This window comes from Stigmatopora nigra, unplaced genomic scaffold (genome assembly GCF_051989575.1).
Source record: "Stigmatopora nigra isolate UIUO_SnigA unplaced genomic scaffold, RoL_Snig_1.1 HiC_scaffold_25, whole genome shotgun sequence".
Classification (NCBI taxonomy): Eukaryota; Metazoa; Chordata; class Actinopteri; order Syngnathiformes; family Syngnathidae; genus Stigmatopora; species Stigmatopora nigra.
Window position 1 is genome coordinate 2,200,681 of NW_027551604.1, and position 13,871 is coordinate 2,214,551.

The 13,871-nt window shown below is 34.3% G+C and overlaps 2 protein-coding genes across 3 annotated transcripts in view; one reads left to right on the forward strand and one right to left on the reverse strand.

Annotated features, from left to right (window-relative positions):
* LOC144191986 (aldo-keto reductase family 1 member D1-like) overlaps positions 1–13,871 on the forward strand; it is a 76,011-nt gene that overhangs the window by 43,087 nt on the left and 19,053 nt on the right. Inside the window, exon 2 of the mRNA XM_077710958.1 lies at positions 1,793–1,857. The gene's annotated coding sequence lies outside the window, so the exon portion shown is untranslated. The remainder of the gene's footprint in view (positions 1–1,792; positions 1,858–13,871) is intronic.
* fbln1 (fibulin 1) overlaps positions 1–13,871 on the reverse strand; it is a 32,111-nt gene that overhangs the window by 9,619 nt on the left and 8,621 nt on the right. Inside the window, exons 8-15 of one of the 2 annotated variants that reach the window (XM_077710955.1) lie at positions 13,518–13,655; positions 13,200–13,343; positions 12,106–12,231; positions 11,909–12,034; positions 10,834–10,953; positions 10,622–10,753; positions 9,367–9,490; positions 1,904–2,049 (exon numbers count right to left, since the gene is read on the reverse strand). In XM_077710955.1, the coding sequence (XP_077567081.1) occupies positions 1,904–2,049; positions 9,367–9,490; positions 10,622–10,753; positions 10,834–10,953; positions 11,909–12,034; positions 12,106–12,231; positions 13,200–13,343; positions 13,518–13,655 (1,056 nt within the window). Of the gene's footprint in view, positions 1–1,903; positions 2,050–6,241; positions 7,847–9,366; positions 9,491–10,621; positions 10,754–10,833; positions 10,954–11,908; positions 12,035–12,105; positions 12,232–13,199; positions 13,344–13,517; positions 13,656–13,871 lie in introns of those variants that run through there. The other variant, XM_077710956.1, reaches the window with a different exon arrangement.

Below are 13,871 nucleotides of genomic sequence, written 5' to 3' on the forward strand. Positions count from 1 at the left end.
TCGCTTTTTATGAGCAATGACAGGGTCTCCCTCTCATGTTAACATACTCATAAACAGACGCCACATGTGGCCCAGTCATTGGCCGACTGTGATTGCGATGGTTACTTTTTTAGAGCCAAAATGGCGTGTAATGCAACCGTGCCTAAGTATTATGGAACAGCCACTTTGAAGAAAAAAATGGCTTTAATGAGAAGACAAAAAAAGGGACAAATAAATAATGTTAGTCATGACAAACAGTGACACATGCAAAGTCGTTTTCAAGTGTTAAAATAAGTATGTCGTTTTATTACTTTAACTCGAGGGAAAAAGTTATTTTTTACTGGGGTACGCTATGTTTTTTTTAGCAAGTTGTATTTGTAATAAAATGCGGGTAGGCTTTTTTGTGTTATTAAGATTGAGGCAATTGCAATGAGTCAATACATGCTAAGTCGTATTTAGATGCTAAATTAGCGATGCTAATGCGTTTGTTTAATGTTGGGAGATAAAGAATTGTTTTTTGACAGGTTATGCTCTTTTTTGGTAACTTATATTTGCATTAAAATGCAGATAGAGTAATTTTTTGTTGTTGTTTATTGCGATTGAGTCGATGCTAATGGTAGCTTTGGGTCAACACATACAAAGTCATATCAAAATATTAAAATAACTATGCTACATTAGCGTAACATTTAGGTTAAAAATGTTTTTGCTGGGCACGCTCTTTTTTAGTAACTTATGTTTGCAATAAAATGTTGATATAGTCAGTATTTTTTTCTTATTGCGATTGAGTCAAAGCTAATGGTAGCTTTGGGTCAACACATACAAAATCATATCTAAATGCTAAAATAAGTATGCTACATTAGCGTAACGTTTTGGTAAAACATGTTTTTTGCCAGGTACGCTCTTTTTTAGTAACTTATGTTTGCAATAAAATGTTGATATAGTCAGTATTTTTTTCTTATTGCGATTGAGTCCATGCTAATGGTAGCTTTGGGTTAACACATACAAAGTCATAGACAAATGCTAAAATAACTATGCTACATTAGCGTAACGTTTGGGTAAAAAAATGTTTTTTGCCAGGTATGCTCTTTTTTGGTAACTTATATTTGCAAAAAAATGTTGATATAGTCAGTATTTTTTTTCTTATTGCGATTGAGTCAATGCTAATGTTAGCATCGGTCAATACATGCAAGGTCGTATTCAAATGCTAAAATAACTATGCTGCTACATTAGCCTAACAATTGGGAATTTGTTTGTTTTTTGTTGCTGTATATGCTTTTTTGTAATTTATATTTGCAATAAAATGCAGATATAGTCAGTATTTTTTTCATAATATGATTGAGTCAATGCTAATACTAGCCTTGGGTCAACAAATGCAAAGTCGCATTCAAATGCTAAAATAACTGTTGCTACATTAGCATAACACATTTTTTCTGCCGGGGTACGCTCTTTTTTAGTATTTTTAATTTTGTTTTTACTTTTATTTGCAATTAAGTCATGTTTTTTTTCTTTTAGTGATTGAGTCAATTAATGCTAATGATAGCATCGGATCAAACCAATGCTAAGTCGTATTCAAATGCTAAATGCTGCTACATTAGCTTAACGAAAGGACTTTTTTTACAGCTGCTCACTTTTTTAGTAACTTATATTTACAATAAAATGCAGATAGAGTATTTTTTTTTGCTTATTGCGATTGAGTCGACACTACAAAATCAGGAAATAGCGTCCTTAGCTTAGCGCAAATGTTGCTGCATGCCATTATAAAATGAACTTTGAGAATACATATAAATATAATTTCATTCTTTTGTCTTTTCAGTCTCTAGAAGTGGTCTCTCTGCTCTAGAATCTTATCTGAAGCCACATGTTCTTCTACGTCACATGGTAAGTCTTTTGGACTTTAAATCAATGAATTTAAATGTGAAAGTACCTTCAGGTTTTGTGAATTCTCTGAATGTAGGCAGCGAGATAAAAGTGTTGGACACGGATTGCGCCTCATCCATGATGCAGGCCACGTCTTTGGGTTGGCAGGCTTTAATGCATCGTATCGGGTCTGAGCGTTCAGGTCGTGACGTTCTAAAAGACAAATAAATGTAGAGAAATACAGAATTCCACCATTTGCAGAAAGTAAGGGAGCGTCTGTATTTGTTGGAGAACCCAACATGGAAAAAATATATTTTAAAATCTAAAAACAAACAAAAACAAACGCCAAAATTCAGGAATTCTATCTTCGAGGTCAGTCGATAAAGGATGACACTCACAAAGAATGATCCACAAGCATATTTGGAATTTTGGGGGCATCCCCTGGTTGGGTTCCACATCCCTATAATCTCTCGGGGATAATTTACGAGTCAAGGGAGTGTTTGGAAAGCCTCCCAAATTGTGAGCGACAACTCCCTCCCGGCTTTTCTCCAAAGGCGGCTCCGATTATTTATTCCACGGGCTAATCAGTGACAGGTCAGATCAAGATGGCGGCTCCCCAAAAAACTCATGACACCTGGAATAGTGCTAAAAACAATAGGTTGAACATTTTGAGGTATAGTAGGTAGATTTATTCTATTCATTTCTGTAGTAGTAGTAGTAGTATTTGTTGTGTATTATTTGAGCGTTTTCGATACGGTTTATCCGCGTGGGGGTGCCGGAGCATTTAGTGCCAACTGATTGGTCACCACGTCCATATTTCTATATATCTCTAAATCTCTCTCTCTCTCTCTCTATATATATATATATATGTGTGTGTGTGTGTGTGTGTGTGTGTGTGTGTGTGTGTATGTGTGTATATATATATATATATATATATATATATATATATATATATATATATATATATATATATATATATATATATATATATATATATATATATATATATATATATATATATATATATATATATACATATATATATATATATATATATATATATATATATATATATATATATATATATATATATATATATATATATATATATATATATATATATATATATATATATATATATATATATATATATATATATATATATATATATATATATATATATATATATATATATATATATATATATATATATATATATATACATATATATACATATATATATATACATATATATATATACATATATATATATATATATATACATATATATATATATATATACATATATATATATATATATATATACATATATATATATATATATACATATATATATATATATATACATATATATATATATATATATATATATATATATATATATATATATATATATATATATATATATATATATATATATATATATATATATATATATATATATATATATATATATATATATATATATATATATATATATATATATATATATATATATATATATATATATATATATATATATATATATATATATATATATATATATATATATATATATATATATATATATATATATATATATATATATATATATAAAAATCTCTCTATATATCTCTATATTTATCTATAAATCTCTCTATATATATCTATATATGTCTATATATCTATAAATCTCTCTATATATGTCTATATATCTATGTACATCTCTATATTTATATATATCTATAAATCACTATATCTCTCTCTATATATCTATATATCTCTATATATATATCTATAAATCTTTATATATCTCTATACATCTCTCTCTCTCTCTCTCTCTCTCTCTCTATATATATATATATATATATATATATATATATATATATATATATATATATATATATATATATATATATAGATATAGATATAGATATAGATATAGATATAGATATAGATATAGATATAGATATAGATATACATATGTATATATTTGGAGTAAATGTTCTACTTAATTGCTCCCTTTCTGAGTTCATATGTACCACTTTCCTTTTTATTATCACTTAATAAGGCCAATTGCAATTACATAGAGCAATTAGCCGAGGTTGACAGCTATGTTATAATTCAAAACCTGATGATTTTCATCTTGTATATAGTATAGCACTAGAATTTCAATTCGCGTCGGCCTATGAGAAACAACCGTCCCCCAAAAACGTATTCAGGCAATACAGAACTTTATAAAACATTTAACGTTTCCTGTCCCTTTAAATTATTGGTGGACAGACCTCCATGCTTCAGAATACTACCGTGCCTTGCGTAAAACTACTACTTTTTGGGCTATCAAAACAACTCTTAAGTTATTTTGTTTGGGTACATAGTGAATTATGGTCTGTCCCCTTTGGGGACCCACTGCCCGAAGGTTTACATCGAACCGGCCTGAGCCGGTTAGTCCACTTTTTCACAAAGAACCTAAATAAGTGGGTAAGGGGCTTGTAATTAGCAATTAGCTTAGCGGCTAACTCCAAGTTTTTGCTACTTCCCGAGCCAAAAGCAGCAAATGTCCTGTTTTTTTTTTTTTTAAAGCTGGGGCCCCCCTCATTGGGGCCCGCGATTGGGTCTCTCCAGAGGACGGGGCGGAAGCCATTTTGAGGTGACCCAGATGAATTGATGAGAAGATAATGACCCAGTTTAAACCGCCCTTTTACGCACAAGTGGTCAAAAAAACGGCTAACGGGCTAATTACAGTGTCTTTTTTGAATGGACGTTTGTCCGCGTTAGGATGCTCGCCGGTTTTGGGTTTTTTTTTGAGTGACTTTCCAGTCCTTAAACGTGGAAAACCCCCCAATACTTGCAAAACCAGAAAGAATAACAAATCTTTCTTGGACGGATGTTCTTTTGGTCAAGCTTTGGTTGGTTTTGCCTGTTTTTATGATTTTTTTTGTTGTATTTTGGTAATAATTATTTATAGCTGGCAAGTTGATAACATCCCAACATAAACATGACAGGGCATCATTCAATGGGAGAGCCGCCATGTTTGTTGGACCACAAATTGTCCAGATCCCTAAAGTACTATAACTCAAAAAAAGTCAGAAGCGGAAGATTTAAAAGAAAAAAATGGCGCTTCTAATTTTAGGGATATCCCCGACTCTTTTTCGGAAACAAGGTTATGAGGCGTGACGACATCTGAATTTATACTTTTTTTTTTATAAGCCACGTTTGGCTTTTGTGACAAGCTATTTGGAGATCAAGGTTAGGGTTAAAAGATGGTTGTTGTACTTTGCGATTTTTTTGAGAGAAATTGGTGCTTTGCTATTTTTTTTATACAAATTTGAAGTCGTGCTTTGCTGTTTTTTGATACGAATTTGTGCGTTGGTATTTTCATACAAATTTGAAAATGTGCTTTGCTATTTTTTATACAAATTAGAATTCGTGCTTTGCTATTTTTTATACAGAATTGAATTTGTGCTTTGCTGTTTTTTATACAAATTTAAATTTGTACTTTGCTATTTTTTATACAAATTTGAATTTGTGCTTTGCTGTTTTTATACAAATTTGAAGTCGTGCTTTACTATTTTTTATACAAATTTGAACTCGTGCTTTGCTATTTTTTATACAAATCTGAATTTGTGCTTTGCTATTTTTTATACGAATTTTAACTCGTGCTTTGCTATTTTTCATACAAATTTGTGCTTTGATATTTTTCATACAAATTTGAAATAGTGCTTTGCTATTTTTTTAAACAAATTTGAAATCGTGCTTTGGTATTTTTTATACAAAATTGACGTCGTGCTTTGCTATTTTTTATACAAATTTGACGTCGTGCTTTGCTATTTTGTATCCAAATTTGAATTCATGCTTTGCTAATTTTTATACAAATTTGTATTCGTGTTTTGCTCCTTTTCATACAATTTTGAATTCATGCTTTGCTATTTTTCATTCAAAATTTAATTCGTGCTTTGCCATTTTTTGATACAAATTTGAATTTGTTCTTTGCTATTTTGCATACAAATTTGCATTGTTCTTTGCTATTTTTTGATACAAATTTGAATTCATGTGTTGCTAATTTTTGATACAAATTTGAATTCGTGCTTTGCTATTTTTCATGCAAATTAGAATTTGTGTTTTGCTATTTTTCTACAAATTTGAATTTATCTAATTTCAAGTAAGATCAGAGTACTTTAAAACTTTCCCTAGACAATTCCGAAAGTTTTTTTGACGGACAACAATTGTTAGGATTGAATTACACCAGATTAAAAAAATAAAATTCTGTATTATGGCGCTGAAATTCAATATAGATATTTTTACATTCCTTTTTTTATACGTGAACAATGATGCGTGTATTGTTTGGCCTGAGCGATATTCTTTTCTGCGTTCAATTTAATCCGACGTCATCACGAAGGAGCGTACTTGCCTTATTTTTATTTTATTTTATTACAAAACTCTTCAGCCAACACATAAACCATCAAGAGTATAAATCATCAGACTTTAACCATGCAACCAATCTTCTGAGTACTTCAAGTTGTAGACCAGACAGAGCAACCGTATTTTCTTATTTTTCCTTGGCATAGTGCGCCCTCTAGCGGATGTCAATCGACTGACGCAAAATTATAAAATAACACATTTTACAACTATTCTTTTAAAATGTTACCATATTGTTGCAGCATAACATATATATTTTAACTGCCATTTTATTTTAATCAATCAAAATATTTTTGTTCGAAAGATTGTCTTTTTAAGTAAACAAAAATATTCTCTAAAAACTATTAGGACTAATTTCTTCAAATATTGCAAATAATTTGCATATAATCAAATTTGCTCCCGTAATTGTTCCTCTAAAAATTGTCTTTTTCAGTAAAAACAATCTCTAAAAACTATTATGACTAATTCCTTCAAATATTCCAACTAATTTGCATAAAATCCAATTATCTCCCGTAATTGTTCATCTAAAAATAGTCTTTTTAAGTAAAAAAAAATCTCTAGAAACTGATTAATTCCTTCAAAAATTCTCTAAAAACTACATATTATGACTAATTTCTTCAAATATTGCAAATAATTTGACTAAAATCCAATTATCTCCCATAATTGTTCCTCTAAAAAATAGCTTTTTAAGTAAAAAAAAGAATCTCTAAAAACTATGACTAATTCTTTCAAAAATTCTCTAAAAACTATTACGACTAATTTCTTCAAATATTGCAAATAATTTGAATAAAATCCAATTCACTCCCCTAATTGTTCCTCTAAAAATTGTCTTTTTAAGTAAAAACAAAAAATCTCTAAAAACCATTATAACTAATTTCTTCAAAAATTCCAATTCATTTGAATAAAATCCACTTCGCTCCCGTAATTGTTCATCTAAAAATTCTTTTTAAGTAAAAAAATTCTCTAAAAACTATGACTAATTCTTTCAAAAAATCTTTAAAAACTATTATGACTAATTTCTTCAAATATTGCAATTAATTTGACTAAAATCCAATTCACTCCCATAATTGTGCCTCTAAAAAATATCTTTTTAAGTAAAAAAAATCTCTAAAAACTATGACAAATTCTTTCAAATATTCCAAATAATTTGCATAAAATCCACTTCACTCCCAAAATCAAAATGTCTAACCCCCCCCAAAAAACCCACCCTTATTCTAGCAAAGGATCATAAACCACCCTTGGCGCATCCTCCGTAACAAACACCATCACTTTAGCCAGATACACGCTGAGGGTGCCGTAGCGCCGCAGCCCCAGCTCTACGTTCAGCTCAAAGTCCCGCGGGGCGCGGAAAGGTTTGGCCACGGACAGCACGCCGCCGCCGGAGACTTGCTCCACCTTGAAAAATCCGTGGTCGTCGCCCGAGGTGACGGCGATGCGGAGGGTGTCGCCCGCCACCGTGTGGGAGGGGCCCATGCGGAAGATGCTGGTGAAGATGGGGATGTTGGTGGGGAAGGTGAGGTGGTAGTGGGTTATTCTCAGCGGCAGGGCCAGGCACTCGACAGACTCATTGCAAAGCAAGCGTTCGCATCGACTGTAAAGAAAAGGGGGGAGAGAGATAGAGACGGGTGAGGGAGGGTGGGTTTTCCATGGGTGGGGGAGTGCTGGGGGGAGATGAGTTGAGGGGTAGAACCTCGAATGTGGCGTGCATGGCATGCGGGTTTGGGGGCACCGGGAGGCAAAGGACAACCATTTTAGAGTGGCCGAATTGGGCTTCCATGCATGTTTTTGTAATGTGGGAGGAAAATGGAGTACCCGGAGAAAACTCACATAAGCTAGTGGGGAGAACATACAAACTCCACACAGGAGGACTGATCTGGATTTGAACCCTAGAGTACGATTAGAATAGCTAGCATGTTTTTGGGGGTGTGGGGGGAAACTGGAGTACCCGGAGAAAACCCACACAGGCTCAAGAGAACATGCAAACTCCACACAGGAGGACTGACCTGGATTTGAGACCTAGAGTACAATTAGACTAGTTTGCATGTTTTGGGGATGTGGGGGGGAACTGGAGTACCCGGAGAAAACCCACATAAGCCCGGGGAGAACATGCAAACTCCTCACAGTTTGGGGCCACCTGGGATCGAACCCTAGAGGACAATTAGACTGGCTGGTATGTTTTAAGGGATGTGGGGGCGAATTGGAGTACCCGGAAAAAACCCACACAAGCCTGGAGAGAATATGGATACTCCACACAGGTGGACCGACCTGGATTTGAACCCTAGAGGACAGTTAGACTAGCTTGCATGTTTTGGGGATGTGGGGGGGGACTGGAGTACCCGGAGAAAACCCACATAAGCCAGGGGAGAACATGCAAACTCCACACAGTTCTGGCCCACCTGGGATTGAACCCTAGAGTACAATTAGACTAACTTGCATGTTTTAGGGGATGTGGGGGAAAAAACTGGAGTACCCGGAGAAAACCCATATAAGTCAGGGGAGAATATGGAAACTCCACACAGGTGGACCACCAACCTGCATTTGAACCCAGAGCCGTAAGGCAGACGTACTAGATGCTAAGCCGGGCCGCCATCTTTAATACGGTTCAGTTAAAAATTTTGAGCTGTTGGAATGTTGGGGGAACTGGAGTACCCGGAGAAAACCCACATAAGCCAGGGGAGAACATGCAAACTCCACACAGTTTGGGTTCACCTGGATTTGAGTCCTAGATTACAATTAGACTAGTTTGCATGTTTTTGGGGATGTGGGAGGAAACCGGAGTACCCAGAGAAAACCCACGCAGGCCAGGGAGAACATATAAACTTCATACAGGTGGATCACCGACCTGGATTTGAACCCAGGACCCCAGTTAGCCGTGAGGTTGACCCTAATCGTGCTTTTTTTCCTGTTTTAACCATTTATTGGGCTACTTTGGTACTTTGGTCGACCAACTTAGTAATGAAAGGGATTGTGAAGCGACCTGCTTATTAGCTGTAAAAATGCTTTCCTTTCAAATTAAACTGCCTCACCACGTCCACCAAAAGGGACTTTGACACCTCTCTTGAATTGAGAATCCCTTTTCCTGTATTTTTAATAGAAAAGTTGGACACTTACGCATCTCCAACCCGACGGTAGTTGTCAGGACAATCGAAGGACAGGCAGCGGAATCCGCCTTGCACGTTGAAACAACTCTGGTTATCGGCACACGTGTGTATACCTGCCACACATTCGTCAATATCTAGGAGAAATACGGGAAGACAAAAACAAAAACATTGAAATGTGAACAAGTAGAACAGGGGTGGGCAAACTTTTGGGCCCGAGGGGAGCCACGTTGACTTTAAAAAATGTGACAGATGGGCGGAGTTAGCACAAGATAGGATACATATAAAAAAAAGTGTATCCGTTAACAGTACATATGAAAGAGACATTAACAGGAAAAAAGTACTAAAGTATTAACATACTCATCATTAAAGTAAAAAGTAGAAAAAACAGGTCAGCACAAGATAGGATACATTTAAAAAAGTGCATCCGTTAACAGTGCATTTGAAACATAAAGAGAAAAAAAGGACTAAAGTATTAACATACTCATCACTCATCGTTCAACTAAAAAGTATAAAGTACTAAGTAAAGTAAAAAGGAATGTATTAAGAAATATTAAAATGTCATTTAAAAAAAGATAGAGGGCCTGTAAAGCACGAAAAATAAATAAAAGTGGACAGAGCTACTGCCACTGGCTTTCGCGTGATGGCGCCACCTTGGGAAATAAAATAAAAAACATTAAAATAAACAAAAATTAAAAGAAAAATAATAAAATAAATTTTTAAAAAAATACATTTTGGACAACGTCGGCGGGCCAGATTAAAAAGCCTAACGCAGACATTGGCAAACTATGGCCCGCGGGCCGCATCAGGCCCGTTAAGATTTTTAATTCGGCCCTCCGACAATGTCCATTTTCATTTTTTTTCCCCCAAGATGGCGCCGTCACGTGGAAGCCAGTGGCAGTAGCTCTGTCCACACTTATTTATTTTTTGTGCTTTACAGGCCCTCTGTCTTTTTTTAATGACATTTTAATATTTCTTAATACATTCCTTTTTACTTTACTTTGTACTTTGTACTTTTTACTTTAATGATAAGTGATGAGTATGTTAAAACTTTAGTCCTTTTTTCTCTTTATGTTCCATATGTACTGTTAACGGATGCACTTTTTTATATGTATCCTATCTTCTGCTGACCCCGCCCATCTGTCACATTTTTTAAAGTCAATCTGGCCCACGGGCCGTAGTTTGCCCATGTCTGGGATCGCCCCAAAAAGTAATCGGCAAAGGTTGTCCAAAAACTCAAATGTGGGGTTCATTTTTGTTTGAAATACCTTGGCAACTTCGTCCATTGGGTGCGAGGGTGTAGCCGCTAACTGGGCAGGAACAATGGAAGCTCCCGGGGGTGTTGTGGCAACGGTAGGAGCAGATGTGACCGCCAGTTGGTAGGGCGCATTCGTCGATATCTAAGCCAGGACGATAACCATGTAAAGCTTTCTCAATTTGGCGGACATTTTAAAAAATATATGATAATAATTTTTGTTACCTTCACATGTTACCCCGTCAGTGTCGCTGAGCTGGTAACCACGGCGACAATAACACTGGTAGGAGCCGTATACGTTGGCGCATTCTTGACTGCATGGATTACTTTCACATTCGTTTAAATCTACGTAGAAAAATGTTTTTGTTAGTCAATGGTTTTCGATTGGAGGATTGACAAAAGTATTGAAGTTCAAATCAAGTTCAAATACAGCCCCTCCATCTTTTTTAATTACATTTTAATATTTCTTAATACTACATTCCTTTTTACTTGACTTTGTACTTTCTACTTTATTGATGAGTATGTATCTTATAATCAGGATCGTCTTATATTCGGGCCAATACTGTAGTCCCTAAAAAATCACAATTATTTTGTTTAAAATACTCATAAATCACAATTATGTTGTTTAAAATACAAAAAAATGCAATTATTTTGTTTAAAATACACAAAAATGCAATTATTTTGTTTAAGATAAAAAAAATGCAATTATTTAGTTTAAAATACAAAAAAAATGCAATTATTTTGTTTAAAATTCAGAAAAAAACGCAATTACTTTGTTTAATATACAAAAAAATATATTATTTTGTTTAAAATACAAAAAAATACTTTGTTTAAAATACAAAAAAAATGCAATTATTCTCTTTAAAATTCAGAAAAAATCGCATTTTTTGTTAAAATACAAATAATCGCAATTACTTTGTTTAAAATAAAAAAAATGATTTATTTAGTTTAAAATACCAAAAAAAAATGCAATTATTTAGTTTAAAATACTAAAAAATGCAATTATTTAGTTTAAAATACACCAAAAAATCGCTATTATTTTGTTTAAAATGCACCAAAAAATCGCTATTATTTTGTTTAAAATACAAAAAAAAATCTGCACAACAAAGCATGGCTCACAAGCCAAATACAAAAAATGCAATTATTTAGTTTAAAATACACCAAAAAATCGCTATTATTTTGTTTAAAATACACCAAAAAAATCGCTATTATTTTGTTTAAAATACAAAAAAAATTCTGCACAACAAAGCATGGCTCACGAGCATCATCCCAGACGGCGACCATGTTTTTTTTTTTTTACCATCACAGTTCCTTCCATCCCTAGACAGCTTGAAGCCAGTAGTACAGCTACACTTGTACGAGCCGGGAGTGTTGTCGCACTTGTGAGCGCACAGTCGTCCGGGATAATGCATGCATTCGTTCAAATCTACAACGAAACCAGATAACGAATCACGTTTTGCCATCAAACTTGAGCATCTCGTACCAAAAACCGCTTACCCTCGCACAGACGAGTGATGCTATTGAAGTTGTAGCCATTGTCACACTGACAATGGTACGAGCCTACTGTGTTGATACAACCATGTCCAGAGCAGACTTTTTCAGGGCCTTTGCACTCATCAATATCTTAAAAAATTGGAAAAAAATGACATTATTACATACACAAAACTATCTTATAAGTGTGGTCCAAAACTGGGTCTGATTGTGTCATTTTTAAAGGGTCTGAATCTGGTTTTAATAGATGATTTATAAGATTAGTGCTTAAAGGGCTACTAAACCAGCGGTGTCAAACATACGGCCCGCGGGCCGGATCCGGACCGTCTGGTGGTTTGGTACGGCCCGGGGTAGAAAGCTGCATTGTATAAAAAAATTATGAATTTTCTTTAAAAATTTGTAGTTCTTGTATTATCCGCTAGGGGGCGCAGGGTTTTAGTACGTGCAGACAACATGAATTGACATTTATTTATGTTCTTATGTTATTCTATTGTTCATAATATATTGTTCATATGTAAAAGGACAATTCTGTTCATAAACATTTTGATAATTTACTCATTCTTGGCACTAATTATTAGTATTAGTGACTAATACAGGGGTGTCAAACATACGGTCCACGGGCCGGATCCGGACCGTCTGGCGGTTTGGTACGGCCCGGGGAAGAAAGCTGCATTGTATAAAAAATGAATTTTCTTTAAAATTTGTAGTTCTTGTATTATCCGCTAGGGGGTGCAGGGTTTTAGTACGTGCAGACAACATGAATTGACATTTATTTATGTTCTTATGTTATTCTATTGTTCATAATATATTGTTTATAACGTAAAAGGATTTTTTTTAATAAACATTTTGATAATTTACTCATTCTTTGCACTAATTATTAGTATTAGTGACTAATACAAAGGAAAAAAGTGGACTTATTGTTAGTTCTATGTTCTATTTTGCAATGAGTTTACTGGTCCGGCCCGCTTGATCTCAAATTAAGCTGTATTCGGCCCGCAGACCAGTGGTTTGACACCCCTGGGCTAAACAAAACAAGAACATATATATATTTGTCCAAAAACTGCAGAGGAAAAATTAGGGTCCTCGGTTGAATGTCATACCGATGCAACGCGTGCCGTCGTCGTTGAGGTGGTAGCCCCGCCCACAGTTGATGGAGTTTCTCTGGCAGGTGTACGAGCCAACTGTGTTGAGGCATACCTGCGTCCTTTGGCATGGTCCTGGCAGGGTGATGCATTCGTCGATATCTGGAATGTGGAAATATATATACATGATATTACACTGGTACCTCAAAATTTGAGATAAGAGTAAAATTTTGGGAAAATATTTATCTTGAGATAAGAGAGAATTTTTTTGGGGGGCGTAATCAGGTCAAAGGTCAAAGGTTTAAATATATATCACTAGTTAAACATTACACTCACCTATGCAGTTTCCCAAAGCATCCTGGATAAAACCAGCACCACATGCGACCTTCGGGTAACAACGAAATGAACCCTGGATGTTTCGGCACTCAAACTCTGGGCCACAGTTGTGCATATTGGTCTCGCACTCATCAATATCTGGAAAAGATAGATATTAATTTATCACCGACACACTGTGACCGGACGTTTGGTCGCCGGTCAAATGTACTTAGATATTAAACAGTACTTAGAAATTAAACTGTACTTGGAATTTAAATAGTACTTGGATATTAAACAGTACTTAGATATTTAACAGTACTTGGAAATTAAAAAGTACTTGGATATTAAACAGTACTTGGATATTAAACAGTACTT